This window comes from Mugil cephalus, chromosome 12 (genome assembly GCF_022458985.1).
Source record: "Mugil cephalus isolate CIBA_MC_2020 chromosome 12, CIBA_Mcephalus_1.1, whole genome shotgun sequence".
Taxonomy (NCBI): Eukaryota; Metazoa; Chordata; class Actinopteri; order Mugiliformes; family Mugilidae; genus Mugil; species Mugil cephalus.
This window is the reverse complement of record NC_061781.1, coordinates 22,296,380-22,316,939: the sequence shown is the minus strand read 5'-3', so window position 1 is coordinate 22,316,939 and position 20,560 is coordinate 22,296,380. Positions and strand designations below refer to the sequence as shown.

Here is a 20,560-nt window from a genome sequence, read left to right as displayed (position 1 = left end):
GGCTTATCTCAGTTTGTCCTGGATGCGTACGTACAGTTGCTTGTCCCGACCTCACATCAGGATGTTTTTTGTTCGTCTTCCTGATATCAGATGGCCGCGTCACCTCTGTGTGTGTCATTACGTCGCGACTCACTCTCGGAGTCTTCAGAAACATTAACAGTTTTGACATCGGCTTCATTTGCTCCTTTCATCCCCGGCCTTTTATTTTCCAACAGCCTGTCATCCTCTCCCCTCTCTGTCTTTTCTTGTCTCTGTACTGATCATTAATCGGCCGGCAACCTCTTAAAAATAAAAGAGTGAGGAGTCAAAGACGCACAGAAGAGCGTGAGAGCGAGACTTACTGTGTCTGTGGTTCTCCGGGGTTTTACACGTGCACTTTTCTGACGTCACTTCAGCCACTTGCTTTAACAAACAGAAAACATCGGAATTAACATGAATGCCAGTATTTTAGTTTTTGCTCTAAGTGTTTTTTCTTTGTTTGTTTTTTTTTTCATGTCCATCATCTGAGCTCCTGTCCTTTAAATACAGACGTTAATGTGTTTGTCCACTAGAGGGCGCTGGAGAGACGCATTAGTTGTGATACAGTTGTCGAGGTTCATTTGCAGATGGAGCAGTTTGTGAATGAAGTAGAAGTGACCTTTGTGTAATTACAGTCATTTCATTACATGACGTAATTTAAGAAAATAATAACAATTAGAATAAATATATAATTATATTATTATAATGGAGCCAGTTGTTCTAATTAAACTGAACGAGCTGCAGCAAAGTGGCTGAAGCTTTTTAATGGCATGAAAACATGTGTATATAAATGATTTTAAACTGAGCTTCAATAGAAATTACACTAACCTCATAAATCTAAATGGTGTTGTATAAATCAGTAAATTAATTGTTCATTTGTAATTTCTCAGGCTGCGTCTGACTGCTACTTTTTATTGATCAGAGCTGAGAACATCTCTGTGAAATAGATTTTTTTTAATTATAGGCAATTTCCTGTTTTGTCCAAACAACCGACAAAAACTAAAAAGATTTCCAGTGATGAAAAACTTTGAAGAAAGAAAATGACAATATTCATTTTAGAAGTCACTGCTGGTTTTATTAATGGGCTGATTACATAATATAAAGAACAAAAAAAAAAAAGAAAGAAAGAACGTGAGCCCATTCTAGTACATTTCAAACTTTCAGGACAATAGAAGAAGTCATTTGAAGATTACTGCTCAGTTTTACACATATTTTCTGTTTCTCCCTTCAGGGCTTCGAAGACCCCAAAGACAAGTGAGTAGAGACTTCAACATTATTGTGTCTTCACTCTTGTCCTGTTCTCTTTCTCTGTGTGTGTGTGTATGTGTCTTTACAAAGAATAATCAGTGGGAAACTCTTTAATGCAAACACAAGCCCTCAAAATAAATAACTTTTTAGGTGTAAGATCACAATGAATGACGGATGGATCTAAGAAACCAAGAATGTTATTACTTAGTTAGATAATTAAATGTGTGTGTGAAGACATATCTAACCTTAACCCTCTAAGATTCAAGATCACTTTATTGATCCCCGCAGGGAACTTATTTTGTCCAAGAGTCATGAGATAAGAAAAAAATATATATGAACAAGACATAAGAATAAAATAAATTAGGTAAAAGTAAAATTGACAAAAAATGTACATTCCAATTTACATGTAAATAAAACATTTAGCTAAAATATGTGCAGATGTGCAATCATTCAGACCATTAGAACCCAGAACCTTCTTGCTGTGAGGAATCAGTGCGAACCTGTTCCTCTAAATGATTCTAGGGAAAGTTTTATATCTGGTAAACTCTTCTTTCTTAATAGAAGACACATTTGGTCCTAAACTTTGGCATATTTTGGCCACATTTGGCAGATTAACAGCACTAGCAAGTGTTGTGCGTGTCAGACTTGTTGTGGCAAATGTTGTATCAGATGTGGAAATGCAGATGTGATCCACAAGTCATCCTTGAATCGTAAGTCATGGCCAAATGTGGGCGTTTGTGGGACTGCAAAAGTTGGAAACAACTGTGCCAAACAACCAGTTAACATTCAGCGTTCAGCACAATGTGAACCACCTGCAGTGTCCTGGACGGCTTACGGCTAAATTCAACGATGATATTCTCACTTGAGGTCTACCAGTGTCAGACAGAGATGCTCTCGCTGCATTGCAGTAACAACCGCTTCATTCAGAATACATAAAAAAAAAAGGAGGGGATGTTTAACCCCCCTAGGCTGTCAGCGATCAAAGAACCGCTGTCATTTGTGGAGAAGTTGTCCTCCCAAACTGATCTGTATCCGCGAGTCGATTCTGACATCGCACTGAGCCGGAGCGTCCGAGCTGACAGCCTCTGCTCCGGGCTACAGCCCAGATCTGACTCCTGGTGCAGACTGACGCTTCCTGGAGTTGACAGGAAGCACATGCTCATTTTTTTTCATCATGCTGCACTAGAAAACATCAGTGGAGACGAGTAGGTTGGAGACTACTCCGGACTAGCACCATATGCTGAAGGTTAAACGCAATGGGGAGGCAATTAAGGAGCCTCTTACACTGCAGCTTTAGTTTTCCACTATATTAAGGTTCTGTTATTTAATATTTAGGTTAATTTACACGAGGAGGATCAAATTATGGATTAAATGGATATGCATTTTTCATGCATAAAATAGCTTGTGCCTGATTTAACTTTAGTCTCAACATAGTTCAGTGATCTAGCTAACGATTACTAAAATTGACTATTTTATAACGGAACAGAAGTTTGCATCTTCACTGTAAAGTTCTGAGGGATTTCACGTCTCCACATTTAGCTTGCACGAGTTGCACGCTTTCAAAATAATGCTTCTTCTCACTCTAAAGTGCAGCCTACATTAGGGGTGCGTATCAGCAAGGACTTCACGATACGATACGCATCACGATACTTGGCTCACGATATTATATGTTATTGCGATATTGCAATATATTGCAATATTCTACACAGTTCACTGAGAAATTTTAAATGCAGCTTAAAGTGAATGTTTTATATATGTACATCAGATGACAGTGATAATTTATTGGACAAGTTGAGTCAAAAAAACAATATTAATCCAAAATTATCCATTTCCATTTTATTGCACTTGTACAGAAAAAGTGATGGTGGAGGTGTGGAAGTCATTCACAATCTGCCCAAAACTTGACTTTTTACTTTAAAATCAACATTAAGTCATTCAAACTCAATATTGTATCGGTAGAAAAAATAGCGCAATATATTGCCATATCGATATTTGTTCCCACCCAAAACCTACGTGCATTTTTGGAAGTTGCATTAATTTACCAGCTTCCTTTTTCTTTATGCTACATTATGCAAATTTTGATGTAATAAAAGAGCCCCATCCTGCAGAGTCAGTCACTGTGATCTTGACATCTCCATGATCAGTAGCTTGTCCAGAAGGTTGAAGAGTTCAGACCAGTGCAAGTGACACTTTGCAGATTCGGTGATTAGTCCAAGATGAAGTGGCTCATTTGAGTCTTTTGGGTTTGAGGGGAGCAGCGGTCTTTAAAAGCAGTCTTTTAGGTCAACTGCTCCTTTTTTACTTTGCGTATAATTACCTAAATGTTAATGCACCTCCGGGTACGATGGGTTTTTCAGATGACCACGCAGCAGTTATGGATGACTCGTGTCTCATTTTGCTCATCGTTCTCCCTACCTTCTCCACATTCAGACCAGAAAAGGATGTGAGCTTCGGAGGCTAAGCAGCCTTTTATTAGCCGCCCCGAGCCGTAAATGTCATGCGGTCTCATCTTGTTTTATTCAGGCATTTCATTTACAGAAACACACAAGAGAACCTAAACCCGGAGGACGAGGTGGACGAGTTCCTGGGCCGCGCCATCGACGCTCGCAGCATCGACCGCCTGCGATCCGAGCACGTCAAGAAGTTCCTGCTCACCTTCAGAGAGCCTGACCTGGAGAAAAAGGTCAGGACACACACACACACAACCACACAACCACACACACATGCTGGCAACGCTGCAGGAAATAATTGGCCGTGACAAACAATCTTCACTGCGCAAAAAAGCTTTCTCTTTTTCTAGCCCTGGAGGAAGTCCATCAAAGAGAAGTATGACACAGGAAGGGAGGAAGAGGGGTCTAAATGTGGAAGACTTGGCCGCTGCAGAAAAGAGGAAGTAACCGTCTTCATTCGGTGAAGGACGGGCTGAGAGTTTTAGGAAAAGGGGAAGAGAACTCGAGTCTTGTTTTCTAGTTGCAATCACTTTCCTTCGTGTCTCGGTGAGAGCGTTGCACGGTTAAAGCCGATCTGAAGGACTTTTTGAGAGCTTCCAGTTCTGCCTCCAGGCTCGTGTTCGGCCTCATCGTCCCATTGATCCACAGGTTTTGATCTCCTGCTGCGAACAAGCTGGAATCTGAGAGAGAAACTCCACCGTCCCAGCTACAAAATGCAGAGCTTGTTTTCAGTCACATTTCCACACGTTTAATAAAATGAGATTTATCACGGGACAATGATGAATATACACATGATTGTGCACAGGTATCTTCTGCAGTTAATCAACTCATTATAAGTCACATATCAAAAAGTTAGCTTTTCTTTCCTTGTTCTTTTTCTGTTCCCTTTCCCTGTCCCATTTGTTTCCTTCCTTTCCTTTCCTTTCCTTTCCTTTCCTTTCCTTTCCTTTCCTTTCCTTTCCTTTCCTTTCCTTTCCTTTCCTTTCCTTTCCTTTCCTTTCCTTGTCTTTCCCATTTCTTTGTCCTTGTCTCAGAAGGTGTTGATGTCTCAGGTATATCATTTGTCTCTTGAGAAAAGTGTCGAGTCCTGAGTGCATGTGGTTTGTTCCCACACAGATATAACCTAGTTACATTTATTTTTACCCTTTTCTTGGCTGTTTTTTCCCCCCATGAATTACTCTGGTAAGAAAAGTATTTTGTCAAATGCTGAAGCGCTCTGTCTTTGTCCTCTTCATTTCGTCCTGCAGTACTCCAAACAGGTGGACTCCAGGTTCGGGGCTTACGTGGCCTGCGCCTCCCTCGTCTTTCTCTTCATCTGCTTCATCCAGATCGTCATCGTGCCGTCGTGAGTCGACGTTTTCTAATCACACACACACACAGAACACAGGAAATTAGAAATTCCTCATCCACTATAACAAGTCCCTAACTTCTCACAATCGTTTGGCTCCTCGCAGACACTTTGATTACAGTCATTTGACTGAACAGCAGGCGAAACAGAAAGTCTGGCTCTGCGGTGGATCGCTTGAATTTACATCAAACGTGAAGCGGGAAATGGTTTAAATTACGGAGACAATTTTTTTGTCTACTTACAAAGCAGTGTTCACTGTTCATTTATAGAAGATTTAACATGAGCCTGACGAACCTTTATCAATGAAACAGTTTTTCTTTTTCCATCTGTAATCAAAGACAGAGAAGAGAAACATCCAGAGGAAACAAAAATGGCCTAATTTATGTAAATAAACTCTATACAAATGTCTTTTCTGGACAGGAAACGGCAGGAGACAGGGTCTTTCTGATGATCATTTGTGATGAATATAATAACATTAATACAAAGTAGTGGATTCGTCATCAGGTTTGATATGTTCAGCAATTGATTACTCAGTCTGGACGGGAAGCTCCGCCAATGGCCAGTTGATTGACAGGTAGTATCTCAAGGGAAAAGAAAAAGGAAAAATAATGGGATAAAAATAAAAATAAATGTGTGACATAATAGTGAAATAATGCAAAAAAATCTCCAAAAATGTGTCATTTATAAGTAGTCACTAAACTGTTTAAATAAAGAAGTTTAAAAAATGTTAATATTTTTATTATTTTTTATATTTTTTATATTTTTATATATTGTCATATTTCTGCATTTATTTGGTTTACAGCTTTTCTTGTTTTATCTAATTTTATTTTATTTTATTTTATTTTATTTTATTTTGGCACTATACATATAATAACTACACATTATAATAAACCAGACTGATGCTTTAAATAACACTCCTATTAATAAGTTAGCCATCAGAAAACTATCTCATTAAACTTCCAGCTTCTCGTACCTGCATCCCAAGTGTCATTTGTTCTTATAAGTGGAATTTAAAAAAGTTGAATACCAAAAAAAATAATGGGTAATAAGAGTGAATATAAAATCAAAGCTTAATTGAATTTGAGTAGTGACCACATTCGAACCGATATTTGTCTCAGAATGATCCTCCCTCCTTTTAAGTCTCCTGTGTTTTTTTTTCTCCCTGTTTGTCTCTTACTATTCTTCTTTGCCCGTTTCTTTATTATCCTCCATCTCTCATCTCGCCACTCCCTCTCTCGTCTTTTTATTCCCATCTTTACCTCTTTGCTCCGTCTCCTCTGATATCCTGCTTTAATTCATTTCTCTTGATGATTTTCCCCGTCTATCTCTTTCCCTGCTCTCACACATGTCCCTTACACACAGTATTTCAGAGTATATTTCAGAGTACAGTATAAGTCTAGAACGCAGACGCTGAATCAAAGAATAAACCAGAATGAAGACGGGAACAAACTTATGTATGTAATCACATCCCGTCTTGTTGTTTCCTGCAGCTCCACTCTGATGATCGGCTTCTTCGTCACCTGCCTCATCATCCTGACGGCTGTCATGTTCATCTCAGCTGTGTACTGCTGTTTTGGGGTGAGAAACTAGAAATGAATGAATGAATTAATCAATCAATGAAAGTGACAAATGACATTTGACCGGCTGTAAAACAAGAAGTGATAAGAGAGCGATTAGTGCAGAGAAGGACTTTCCCCGGTTCAGTATCAGACATCGTAGAAACCGTTAAATGTTTTATCAGCCTGGTCTGGATTGATGCCGTGCTCGTCCTCGATAATGCTCAGATATTATCAGCGTCGTGTGAATTTAAAAACATCTATTCTCTTGCAAGTTCCTCCTTATCTCAGTGTGCCATATTTTGGTGAGTCAGCTGGTGTGTGTCTGTAGTATAAATAGAGATCAGGGGCCTGCAGCGGCGTTGAGATTTTGGGCTTTTGTGAACAGTTATTAATCCATTTTGGGCACATGAGTTTGGACTTAAAGGGAGAGTCTTTTTTTTATTTTATTTTTTAAATTTTTTAATTCAAGTTTTTATTGCACTTTTCAAAAGCCTGATACGAGGCAAACGAGCATATTCCTCCATACAGGAATAGATAGTACACAATTAAGTAACTCTGGAGGCAGACTCAACATATTTTAGTACACAATTAATTGTAAAAAAAATAAATAAATAAATCCTTTCCATTTCACAATTGTGTGTCACTTTGTGTTGGTTTTTCACATAAAATTCCAATAAAATATATGTATGTCTGTGGTCCTAATGCGACAAAATGTGGAAAAGTTCAAGAATATTTTTACTAGCCACTGTACATTCATATGATTCTGTTTCAGTCGTTGCACAGACCCATTCTTTCACCCAGGGAATTTATCTTAAAACATCTTAAAATGACTCGACAAGCTGTTGTCGCACCCACTGAAAAGTTACATGTGGTTATATTGGCTGAGTGAGGTTTGTCCCAGTAAACTGAGCTCCAGATTTGAGGAGATTTTTGATCTGAGCCAGTTGTACAGGATCCAATATTTTTACAGTCTGATTCCAAAAACATCTGATTAAAACACATTCCGACATACAGTGAAGGAAAGTTTCATTTTTGCATTTCCAACACAGATCATCACCCCAACATTTCATCTTATATAATGTGGATGGTGTGTAATAGTGTCTAATGACAGAGTCTTTTAAGTTGATTGTATATTGGCATATTTCAGAACACATTTCTTACTTTCCTGCAGTCCTTTTTGAGTCAAGAAGAGTTTCAGGATGTGTACCATCCAACTATGAGCTTATAAACAGCAGCAGCTCTGTTGTGACCGTGAGTCTATAACTCAACTCAAATCAATAACCAACAAAGACTAATGTGAGTGATCTGGCAAAAGAGACTCAGTTTACATTCTTAAGATTGTTTCTGCCTTTTACCTTTTATTGTGATAAAGATATTCATTAAAATATTGATCTCTGAGTTGTTAAATTTTTTTTGTCCTTGGTCCTTCTCTGGTTTTTGGATGATGTTCAGTGTTAATGTCCCTTTTGTCTCACAATGTCAGCTTTATATTTGGTTCCTTGTCAACTAACACTGAGTTGGTGTGAACTGTAGCGTCCTCATGGGATTATAAGTCACTCAGGTGGTCACTTATTAATTAGCGATGGAACTTAACTACTCACTTTTTGGACACACTGGCTAATTTATGAATCTATCTCAAAACTTTCTGCAAAATATTTGTCTCATCAAAAAATGGAGTTTTCAGTCAGACAATAAATTGTTTCTTCATCCGTTTACGAGCGAGAAATCAACTAAAAGGAAAATATTGAGACTTTTACGATGATGAGTCATGATTCTTTCCACTTTTGCATCTATTGAACTTGCACAGAATTTTTCTGTTGCCGCTGTCTTAACTGACCTGCATTTTGACTTCAAGTGGCACAAAATAAAGAAATAAAAGTAAATCTAGGAGAAGCTAATGTGAACTGAATTAAATGTTCTTTTCTCTGTTTTTTTTTTTTTATGCTCCAGATCTTTCCTGTTCCTCTGCAGACTCTTTCTCGGAGAATAGTTCAGTCCAGACTGAACAGCACATTGGTCGGAGTCTTCACCATCATCGTCGTCTTTCTTTCCGCCTTCATCAATATTGTGAGTTCTCCGTAGCAGGATTTCAAAAACGTTAATACCTCTTAATGCCTTTAAGAACCTTTGTAATCCTATTCTGTTTTTTGTTTTTAATTCTGACTTTGACTCTGTTCAGTTCACCTGCAGCAGCCTGGACCTACGGACCTGCATCAGGACAAAGCTCAACCTCAGCCTGGACAGTGTGAACGCATGTCACGCTCACTTCCTCAACTACACCCTGGACACGCAACAAAACCCCTGTGGAGATGACGCCCTCATCTGCAGCTTTCCTGAGGTACAGGTGTGCTGTGATTTGTGCGTGTGTGTGTATGCTTTTTATGTGGATAATAGTATCCATCTAGGGAAGGTTTGTGGTTTATTTGAACAGAGGAGGCGCAAAGAAACACATCCATCTGAAACCGTAAAGCTGATTAAAGTATTTCTCCAGGAAGCATTAGCGACTCATTTGCAAAGATAAAATACATTTTTTATAAATGTGTTAAATTTTTAACAGAGTTTGTTTGCCAAAGAACTTTAAACAAGCTGCCAAGACTGCGACAAAAGCATAAAATGCCAACGGATCCACAGATTCAATGCATTTATTCAGTAGTTGCAACACAAGATGCTGTAAAAATGTCCTCACAAAATCAAATTTATTGTTGTTTTTATATATCTTGCGCTATACTTCACCTATATGCAGCCCATAATTTACCGAATTTTTATTTTTTTACGCATTCTGTAGGAGTTTAATTCCTGAAAAACAATGTTTAAAGGATGATGACTCATCCTGCACTCGGGGGCGTATATAAATGTTTTCTCCAATGAAACATTTTCTCATATTTTTATGTCCTTCCCTCCTCTTGCATTTCTCCTCTTCACTGCCACCTTCCAGCTCCAACATGTATAGGCAGTAGTGCATCTACAGGTTGTTGGAACTGACCAATCAGAGGCTTTGCTGTGGAGGGAGTTCGTCGTTAACCTCCTTAACTTCCTGGTTTTGCAGAAAACATGTGAATATGTAGAGACTACAGAGCTCCACTCTGGGACTTTAAAACTGCAACAATAAAAACCATCAAAAATCTGTATATACATTAAAATTGTGTATCATTTAAATGCTTTATTTATTTCTATAAAGCATGCACACTTCAAAGAACATTAATGCGGTGTCCTCAACCCTTTTGGGGTCCTGGACCTCCTGCATATTTCTGATCTACCCTGAGGACCCCCATGATAAAATGCTCGGGGGCTCAGGTTCAAACTGAACAGGCTGAATAAAATGAACTACGGTACCAGTGAATTGACCGAACTGAGCGGAGAGAACATTTGACATCATTACCCAGACTGCATTGCGACGTAAACTACAACGCCGACCTACGTGTGAAATTATAGAAAATTTTAGAAAAACAAAGAAATCAATGATATTTTCTGACTCACATTAATATGACTGACACCAACATTAATCTTGTGAAGTCTATATATGATTATCGTCGGGGTTCCCTTTAATTTCAAGTGCTAACCTGAACATGCACGTTAATGATATTCCTGCAGATGTTTCACAATAAGAGCATTATTAATAAATTAATGGTGTGTGTCCACTGAAACAGTAGGGGCTTCATAATTTAAAACAGATGGTGTTAAGTTTGTAGAGATCTGTAAATAAAATACGGTAAATTACTCTTGTGAAACAGATGTAATTAGAGAAAAAAATCCCGTATGATCTTTTTTTAAAAGATATTTCATTTTTACAGACCCCTTGCAATTACACCGCGGACCACTAGGGGTCCACATTGAGAATCACTGCATTAATGTATCTCACTCTGCATTACGATAAAATAACTATTAATAGTTTAGCAGCACTTGTAAATAGGTTAATATTTCAATACGATGGATGCTTCATGCTGGTAACTGCTGATATAAACGTTGACATTTGGTTTGTTGTAACATAATGTGGGTTGCCCGGCTGTTTTTACAACCCCTGTAGATGTGACTCGTTCGATCAGAACCGCTGCAGAATATAAACCTTCACTACCTAAGATAAAACCAAACGGACCTTTCCAAACATTTTCTCTCTCTCTTTATTTCTCTTCAGTACTTCTCATGCTGTGTGCTGCTGAGTCTGCTGGCCTGCTCCGTCTTCCTGCAGGTCAGCAGCATCGGTAAACTCTTCCTCATGCTCTTCATCGAGCTGCTCTACCTTCTCATCATGGAGGTGCCCAAAGTGAGCCTCTTTGACAACCAGGACCTGCTGGTCATGGCCAATGCCATCGACGCCGTGTGAGTCTCTTCATCACCGCTGTGCTGTTATGCTCGTGATGTTCTAATCTTTGACTGCGTGCAGACGTTTAATCTCCCCGTTTCTTCTCATCCCCTCACAGCGAGCACATGAACGGAACAAGGTGAGACTAATGGCAACTTCTATTACCACAGAGGCCCCCCAGCATCACCTCTGCTATCCGTTTTGAGCTAACAACATCATTATCACTGTGCTGCACACAAATGTGACTATAATGACCAGCTGGCAACAGATGCTACCGCTAATGGGCAAAGATTTAGAGGGCAGGTTGTTTTTGTCACAGTGTTCCTGGAAAATATATCTTTATGCAAGTAGTCAGCATAAAACATCTAAACAAAAAAAAAAACAACAACAACAACAACTAAAATGTCTGTGTTTGCATGCTGGCTTCCAGCTGTGTGGTCGACACCAAGGTTCCTCTGAAGATCATGACCCCGGTGGTGATCACCGTCTTCGTTCTGGCTCTCTACCTTCACGCCCAGCAGGTGGAGTCCACGGCCAGGCTTGACTTCCTGTGGAAGCTCCAGGTCGGTGTGTGTGTGTGTGTCTTTATTTGTGGTTTAAAAGCCCTACTCGCACGGGATTAGTTTTACCTGAGGACGTCCTAACGATCCCTTGTTAAGGCTCTGCTACTTTCCGTCTCACTCCACTACATGGGAGACTATTTTAATCACTTTGCAAATTATAATAGATGATAAAAAATATATTTTTGATACGATTTATCCCAGGGAAGAAATTATCAGCAACCTGGCAGTACTTAGACGAGCTCCACCTTTGCCGATGAAGACATTAATGATTGATTTAATGGTCTCATCCATCTAAACGGGCGAATACTTCAGCAACATTTCAACTAACATCTATCCAAACTTTGAATTACAGCACATCCTTCATAATTCTTAAGTGACAAGAGGCAGAAAAAAGCGGCAAAAGAAAAGTTGCGAAAAATTGAAAAATCACCTCTAAATCACAGAGATGTTGATTCGTACTGGATTAGTTTTATCAGAGGACCTCTGTGTTGTGAGAATTATAGTAGGTAATTTGCAGTGTAATTTTTACTTTACAATTCACAGACATGGATGATTTGCACAGGATTAAGATCACAGACGACCTTCGTCATTGAAATTAGAAATTACTGGAGCTCCCCAGGTAAAACTAATTCCGTGCGAGTGGGGCTAAATTTATGAAATACAACAAAATGTGCAGCCAAGTTTAACACTGAATCTTTGTATCCGACCTTGTTGAGAGGAAAACTAGTCTTTGTCCTCCTTGAATAACGAAGCTACAGTTCAAACTTTGTCAGACGTCTGTTGGGGGAAGTGACTCCTACAATCAGATGATTTTCCAGTGAAGTATTTATTTCTCAAGGGATATTCCAGGCCTCTATGACGTCTGCAGTGAAGGAGACTGTGCTGCCTGTGGTTGGTAATTCAGTCAAGTGGATAAACAAGTTATTTATCCCCAAAAAAGACAAATGCATCGCTGGGAGGTTCTTCTTTCCAGCTCACTACTGTCTCTGTTGCTTGGTATAAAACAAGAGTCTTGTGCTTAGGCTTGAAGTTGCGCGTCCCGTATACGCACTTTGTATCGTGTTTCTGTGAGAATCAAAAAAAGTCAGTAATGACAGTAATGTCAATGGAATCAGTTTTATATGAACATTTACGGTAATCTTATTGCCAGCCCTCCCTGGTTCTGTAACCACCGAACTTCAGCACACTCACACACAAGTTGACAATGCCGTCTAAATAATGAAATGCCTTGCTCTTCAATAGTCTTTTAAAACCACTGGTGACTCACAGTAAGAAGATCCTGGGTTCAAATCCCTGTGGTGGAGTTGTGGACTAGCCTAAGACTCAGCTACTTTTTGGCCCGTTTTTTCATGTAGGCGGTTTGGGACAATGTACAGAAAATCCACACGTTTAAATGTTACATAATTTTGTCTATTGCCCATGTTTTGCCAATGCAGCCGTTCACCTCTTTACAAGAGAATTTAGGCCTGGGAAAAAAAGCGAGTTTGGGTCAGTTTTTATGTAGCCTATGTAGACATGGCTACAATGAAAGAAAATTCATTCACACTTTTTAAAATGACATCATGTTGTGCATTGCCAGTGTTATGCTAATGCAGCTGTATGTTGATCAGACAATCCAAGACCGAAAGGTTGTGCGTTAGCGAATGTGGTTGGTTGCTCTGATGAAGGTCTTAAGTCCAAAATCTTAAAATATTAAAGGGATACCATTGCACAAATTTAAGTGTGCAGAATTTTTTTTTCTCTTCTTTGTGTAGTTCTGGTCCAAAATGCCAGGGACGATTTTTTTGTTCTAGTTTGCCTACAGGTGTCACTTATTGGGAGGCCGTGATACTTAAAGGAAACCAGAACAAAACCAACCAAACTGCATCCCATGTCAATCCATCCAGTATCAGTTGAGACATTTTAATTCTGCCGTCAGTCTTTTAATCCTGGTCTTGATCTCTTCACCAGGCCACCGAGGAGAAGGAGGAGATGGAGGAGCTGCAGGCCTACAACCGCCGCCTGCTCCACAACATCCTGCCCAAAGACGTGGCCGCTCACTTCCTGCAGCGCGAGCGCCGCAACGACGAGCTCTACTACCAGTCGTGCGAGTGCGTCGCGGTCATGTTCGCCTCCATCAGTAACTTCTCCGAGTTCTACGTGGAGCTGGAGGCCAACAACGAGGGAGTGGAGTGTCTGCGGCTGCTCAACGAGATCATCGCCGACTTTGATGAGGTGAGAAGGGAAACTCTGTGGGATCTAGTGGTGTCAGTGGTGCCCTTAGAGTAGTGATGTTCGATACCAGCAATTTCCTTTCCGATCTGATACGAACCAAAAGGCGATACCGATCCAATACCATTACTTGTATAAATACTCTCTAATGTGTCTGGTAAACCTGGATCGAACCTTCCTCTACCTGCTCTCCTCAGATCATCAGCGAGGACCAGTTCCGTCAGCTGGAGAAGATCAAGACCATCGGCTCCACCTACATGGCGGCCTCCGGCCTCAACGACTCCACGTACGACAAGGCCGGCCGCTCGCACATCCGCGCCCTGGCTGACTACGCCATGAGGCTCATGGACCAGATGAAGTACATCAACGAACACTCCTTCAACAACTTCAAGATGAAAATAGGTGGGCAGCAGAAAGGAAAGAAACATGTTTCTATTGATTCATAGCGGAAGGTTTGAGATTATTACCTGCAACACGGATTGAAAGAGAAAGAAAAACGTAGCGAATTTCTACACAGATGGCTATACCGATGGAGAGCTTGATTTACTCTGTGCCATCTTATATTGTTTTTTTTTTTGTTTTTTTTTTAAGGTCTCAATATTGGTCCTGTGGTCGCTGGGGTGATCGGGGCCAGGAAGCCTCAGTACGACATCTGGGGGAACACGGTGAACGTGGCGAGTCGCATGGACAGCACAGGTGTACCAGAGAGGATCCAGGTAACGAAAAACACAAAATTTCCATCTTAAAATGTAATTTTAAAAAATAAAATCAAATTCATATATATATATATATATTTTTTAAATTGAGTAGATATTAGGGTTAGGGTGCCTCTTTATGGCACAAAACAGCTCAACTGTAACAATTCACTGTGTAAATATTAGATACACGAGCTTTAATACCCTACATTGGCTTGGTGACGACATTAATACCTAAAATAGTCACAGACACATTACACTAGTACTTTAAGTTCCCTTGTGTTAAACAATGTGAAACACCTCGGTTTGAATTCACTGAAGTTAATAAAAATGGCCACGTAGGTTTTCAGATGTTAAATCACTTGAGCGTAATAAATCACAGCCACTTTCAACACCGACGGAGCCTTTTAATTTAATCTGAACCATGTTCCCTGCACTGTTCCCTAATTAAAACCAACAGCCTGTATGTAGCATTTGTGGCTCCTTCATGATATATAATATGTATAGTAACATTTTATTAATTTGGGACTAAATGGAATGATTCTTGTAACGATAAAGATTTGAGACAAAAAACTATGGCCTGACTTTCTCTTTGCGAGAAGTTTACATTTTGATGAAAGGGCTGAATTAATCCAACACAAAGACAACTTAATAAGCACTGAAATGCACGTGTTGCAGTTCAAAATGCATCTATGCACACCAACCAGCCATAACATTATGACCACTGACAGGAGAAGTGAATGACATCGACCATCTTGAGACGATTCTGTCTTCTTGCTGTGAAACTTTTGGACCTGAAATTCATTCATGTGGATGTTACTAAGACATGTACCACCCACCTAGACCAGACCAGGCACCCCCATCCCATAGCAATGACACTCTTTGATGGCAGCAGGATGCAGCCTGACACAGACACACACAAAAAAACAGTTTAGGAACAACTCAAAAAACATGAAGAACAGCACAAATATCCCAAACTGATCAAGTATCCGTGGTTTGATCCACAGAGGCCCCTCCCCTCTTTTAGTTACTAAAGAAAGACAAAATATCACGTAACACTGTTCACTGTCTCGTCCTCTGTCTGACCCTCAGGTGACCACAGATCTGTACCAGGTACTGAGCTCCTATAACTACACACTGGAATACAGAGGCGTGGTCACAGTCAAGGGCAAAGGAGAGATGATGACCTACTTCCTGACCAGCGGACCCCCCAGCAGTTAACCCACACCCAAGTGACGCATGACACGCAGAGGGCTACACGCCTTACGACATCACAAAGCGGGCTCAAAGACCTCTGACAGCTTCCGGCGGACCGAGACGGACCGAAGAGTCTCTCCTCACAGCGACGACAACCCCTTCTTGAACCCGAGGCCACGACGGATGAGACAAGTTCATCCGGGAGTTCAGCCCGCGCTGGAGTCGAAGGCGCTATTTTGCTAGCTTGAATCTACCGTTGAGACCAAAGATGTCCAATCAGAGCGTAAAGACAGACAGACAGACAGACAGATTTGGCCAGCTGTAGTTCCTGAAGGCAAAAAAAAAAAAAAAAAAATGCTGTATAAGAAATCTGATTCGCTTCACTCTGCAAGATCTTCTCAAGGGTTTTTTTTTTTTTTTTTTTTTTTGGACGAACCGGCAGGAGGACACTAAGCTGCGTCACCTCCTCTTTATCTCTGCCTTTCTCCTGCTGGCGTATATACAGTATGTACATGGAAACCACACCAGGTTTTAAGTGTGCGTATATGCTTTTATGTACTGTTTGTAAAAAAAAAACAAAAAGAAAAAAACATTTGGTCCATGTTTGTTGTGATACAGGTACAAATCTCTCAAGTGTGGACACTAAGCCAGCACTGCAGCACTGTCCGTCCTTGTATCGATATCTAATCACATCAGTACTTAACATCGATGGAGAAGCAGGAAGTCGTGTCTTATTGCTGAGGAGTGCGCGTTACAAGAGAGGAGTTTCTTTTTCTTTTTTTCTTTTTTTGTAAAGAATAGAGAGAAAACACAGCCCGGTGGAAGCTTCCCGTCAGACATCACACATCTAAACACTAGTCTCAACAGCACACACACAAACACACACAGCGAAAAAACACAAAGAGGATGTCAGTGAAAAAGAGCTTTTTCTAATCTTGAAGAGTTTTGTATTCTGACTTCAGAACACCAACCCTATGAGATATTTTAAGATTCTATATTTTGTACATTAATATATTAGAGAGCGATCTATAGATGCCAGTGTGTATTCGGATGTACATACTGTATAATTCTCATGCCGGGACTTAAAAAAAAAAAAGAAGTCCTCACTGGTCCTGGCCTGGATCTGAGCGAAGCGCCACAGCTAATTGAACCGTTTTAGCTTTGAGTGGATCGACACTCCTCTTTCTTTTTTCTTTCTTTCTTTGGTAAATTGTTTCAACGTGCAGGAAGTCAGACGATTAGGAGCCGTCGATGATCTCCCATTGTGGAGGCGGTGGAGGAGGACGTGTCCAGCGACAAAGCAGAGGACAGAAGTGCATCAGTCTCGGTGCTCAAAAGCCATTTTATTTTGCACTGCAGTGCTTTTAAGCCGTCCACCCCTTTTGTGCACTGTCCCTTCAACCCTCCCCCCTCCTCCCCCTCCTCCCCACCTCCTCTCGCTTGCTCAATCAGATGGTACGACCTTATGAATGTCCAATGATTCTCCGACGAGGCCTTGATGAACGCGGACTCCACACTGACGCCGGTGATGACGCTCGATCCTGTGGACAGGGGACAGATGAGCACAAGTGGAAAAGTGTTCCCTTTTACTTTTTCTCGTCAGAGCGGTTTTCTTCAGTATTCGCCATCAACGGACTCGTGAATTTTAGTCATGTTGTTACCAAACACTACAGCTGTGTTCTGTTCCATTTTGTTTTTGTCACAGAGTACAGGACGGAGAGTTTTCACCTGGTTGTAGAAAATGTGAAGCATGTGGGATAAGGCCAGCGTGTCTGTGAAGATTCATCCGGGTCACGGAGCTGCAGATCCAGATAACAAAGCTGGAATGAGTCCAGTTGCCTCAATTTTAGTTTGTTTTTTGTTTTTTTCAGGGGGGTGGGGGGGGATAAGGACAAAATTATTTGACATTTTTCCAACTGTCAGCAAATCTTAAGAAAAGGCAAAAGTCCCTCTAGCGAGTATTGCTATTGTGGGTGCACCGATCAGCCACAACATTATGACCATCGATAAATTAAATAACATCAGTGGATTTTATTTGGACATGCACCCCCCACCTCACAGCAATGACACCCCAGCAGGGTGCAGCCGGGCACACACACACAAAAAAAACATAAAGAACATCACAAGGTGTTGACCTGGTCTCCAAATTCACTAGATCAACAAGTATCTGTGGGATGATCCACAGAGAGACCCCACCTCCCCTCAACCAACAGGACCCAAAGACCCCCCACTAACAACATCCTGTTACCAGACGTCCACAGGACACGCTCAGAAGGCCCATCCCGACCCTTGTGTGTTGGAGGCGGTCATAATGTTATGCCCGATCGGTGTATTTAATGAACAAGTGAACGTCGTATGTGGGACTAACTCAGACGAGGAGCTGCAGTGGAGGGAGATTTAACTGTGTCACTGGAATAATTAAAGGCTCAGGTTCCATTTAAATACTTTCTATTAATAAAGTGATGAATTTTTAATCAGTTGTCAGAAATTAATTAAATTTGAATTAAAATTACGCATAAAAATCGAACATTATGAGATAATTAAAACCCACAGAGCAGCGGCTCGGGCTACAATTCGCCACCAGCGAAGCAGTCTGGCCAATCAGCTCGCTGCATTTTTGTTTTCATATATATATAAATATATATAGATATAATTTAAACATCTTTTTTAAAGTGATCCTTAAATGGAAACCAGCTAAATGGAAACTGTATGAATGTTTAACCAGAAACAAAACTATTTTTGCAGAACTTAAAATCCAAATAACTTAACTGTTTCTTAAATAAAGATGGTGTCGCTCACAACACTGGAGCCATATGTAAATATCAGCGTTTCCCTTTTTGCTCTTTTCGTTGGATTTTGTTGACAGGAAAAAAAAAAAAAAAAAATGTCTGGACTACTGTCGGCCTTATCCTTCAAAGGTTCTGCTTTTACTTTCCTGTCTGGAAAAGACCAAGAAGCACGGCACATGTCTGAGGGTTTGTCTCAAGCCTGTGGAACGATGAGAAAAAGACGCAGCCTGCACTCTGTTTTGTTTTGTTGCTGTCTCTTTTCATGTACTGTATTGCTAAAACCATAATCGACACACACCACTACTACTAAAAACAACAACTTTGTCCCATTTGACTGATTGAACGCAGCTCCATTCCACAACCCAACCAGTTTCTTTTTCTACTGTTTATTGTGCATGAATGTGCCATTACAGAACACAGGAGGTTGGAGAGAAGATGCAGATCAGAGATGAGGATGATGAGGAGGAGGAGGAGGAGGAGGAGGAGGAGGAGGAGGTGTAGCTATGAAGTGCCTGAGTGGTTACGTTCTTTGAAAGGTCCAGGGTGAAGGCTGATTGAGTGGAATCTACTGGCTGAGATCAAATTTAAATACAGGTAATTACGTTTGAGTGCGTGATGCATTTTTAGTCCAATTGGATTCGGACAAAACCACTTCAGCCGCGGCAGGTTGTAGTTTGAGCAGCTACAACTTCACACTACAAACCTGAAGTCCCTGATCCCACTACGTCCTGCGCACTGGTCCTTTAAGAGCAGCGGGAGCTCACCTGCTTTTCATTTCTGCAGCTCTGTGAGAGCGACGAGCGACTAAGACGAGGCAGAGTCTGTGACGAGAGCGGCTTCAGAGACAAAAACGTGGGTTGTTTTTGTTGTCATGCTTAACACTATGCTCTGTCTTTTTGTTTTGTTTTGTTTTTTTTTTTACAGTAAAATAAACTGCTGAGATGTTTCACATGTTGTACATGATTTTAGTTAGAACTGACGGTTTTGGGTTTTAAACCCTTGGTTCCTTTCCTTTTCTCCTTGCGTCTGCGTAGGTTTCTCGACTCCACAGTCAAAACAAACACATGCTTTTTAAGCTCATTGGTGATTCTAAATTGACCTTAAGTCTGCATGTGAGGCCACCTCTCTGTCTGTGTTTTAGCTCTGCCACTAGCGTCCACAGGACAAGTGGTTACAGAAAAACAAAGCTATTGTTTCAGTATACTTACAGGGTGCAGACAGAAACTAGCTTTACAAAACTTAACCAAAAGTATGAGGACATTCTTCGGCTTGTTTTCATTATCACACAGAATAAGATGTGACTTTTAAAGAGAGCAATGCAAGCTGCTCTACTTCAATCAGCCAATCAGAAAATAGTGTTTGTCGTTGCTAGGTGAAATAGGAGCGCCTTAACCACGCCTTTCACAAAATGCACGAAAACGTGCACTCGTCAAAGAAGAAGTGGAAGTAGTGATGTGGTAATCACTTCATCACTTAATTTATTATTATTATAGTTTCTTATAACAGTCTAGGAACTGTGCAGGATATTTGCTTATGAATCACAGTTGGTTACCTTTAAACAGCTCCCCACAAACAAAAAACCTCACTCCAAGCTAAATTCAAAACTTGATAGCCCTGAGCTTTACAAAAATGATCAAAAGTATGAGGACGTTCTTTGGCCTGTTGTTATTATTACACAGGATAAGATAATATCCGAGGCAAAACACATTTAGAAGCCCAGTCCAACTGAAAAACGACCAGCAGGCTAACAGTTAGCTACCAGCTAGCAACCATCAAAAAGGCACAAGCTAACTAGCCTAGCCATCAGCAGTATGCAAGTCATTGGGGTTTTTCTCCCTTTATCAATGTTTCATTAAGTTAGAAAAGGCTTAACATTCAGTACGTTTACATGCATGTGAAAAAAAAAACTAAAACAATTATTGCCTTAATCCGACTTTAACTGGACAACTTAAGTGCATGTAAACACATCCTACACGACCATGTGACTTTAAACCACTGAGAGATCAGCTCCAAAGCAAGTTCCATATAGAAATATCTATTTAAATAACAAACAAGAGGCTGTAAAACTCACCTGTTCCACACACACTTGGTCATTTAGCATCTGCTAGAATTACGATGCTTGATAAAGTGATAAATATTACCTCTTTTAAAGCTTTCTAATGCAACACATAGCTTAAACCTC

The 20,560-nt window shown here is 40.4% G+C and overlaps 1 protein-coding gene across 2 annotated transcripts in view; it reads left to right on the top strand.

The window, feature by feature from the left end:
• The window catches only part of adcy5 (adenylate cyclase 5), an 89,046-nt gene extending 69,719 nt beyond the window's left edge, over positions 1-19,327 (top strand). The window contains exons 9-21 of one of the 2 annotated variants that reach the window (XM_047601121.1): positions 1,250-1,272; positions 3,805-3,949; positions 4,964-5,061; positions 6,555-6,642; positions 8,574-8,690; positions 8,803-8,961; positions 10,756-10,940; positions 11,042-11,062; positions 11,354-11,486; positions 13,437-13,700; positions 13,895-14,099; positions 14,289-14,413; positions 15,485-19,327. In XM_047601121.1, the coding sequence (XP_047457077.1) occupies positions 1,250-1,272; positions 3,805-3,949; positions 4,964-5,061; positions 6,555-6,642; positions 8,574-8,690; positions 8,803-8,961; positions 10,756-10,940; positions 11,042-11,062; positions 11,354-11,486; positions 13,437-13,700; positions 13,895-14,099; positions 14,289-14,413; positions 15,485-15,613 (1,692 nt within the window). In that variant the 3' untranslated portion in view covers positions 15,614-19,327. Of the gene's footprint in view, positions 1-1,249; positions 1,273-3,789; positions 3,950-4,963; positions 5,062-6,554; positions 6,643-8,573; positions 8,691-8,802; positions 8,962-10,755; positions 10,941-11,041; positions 11,063-11,353; positions 11,487-13,436; positions 13,701-13,894; positions 14,100-14,288; positions 14,414-15,484 lie in introns of both variants that reach the window. The other variant, XM_047601120.1, reaches the window with a different exon arrangement.
• Positions 19,328-20,560: the final 1,233 nt, after the last annotated feature.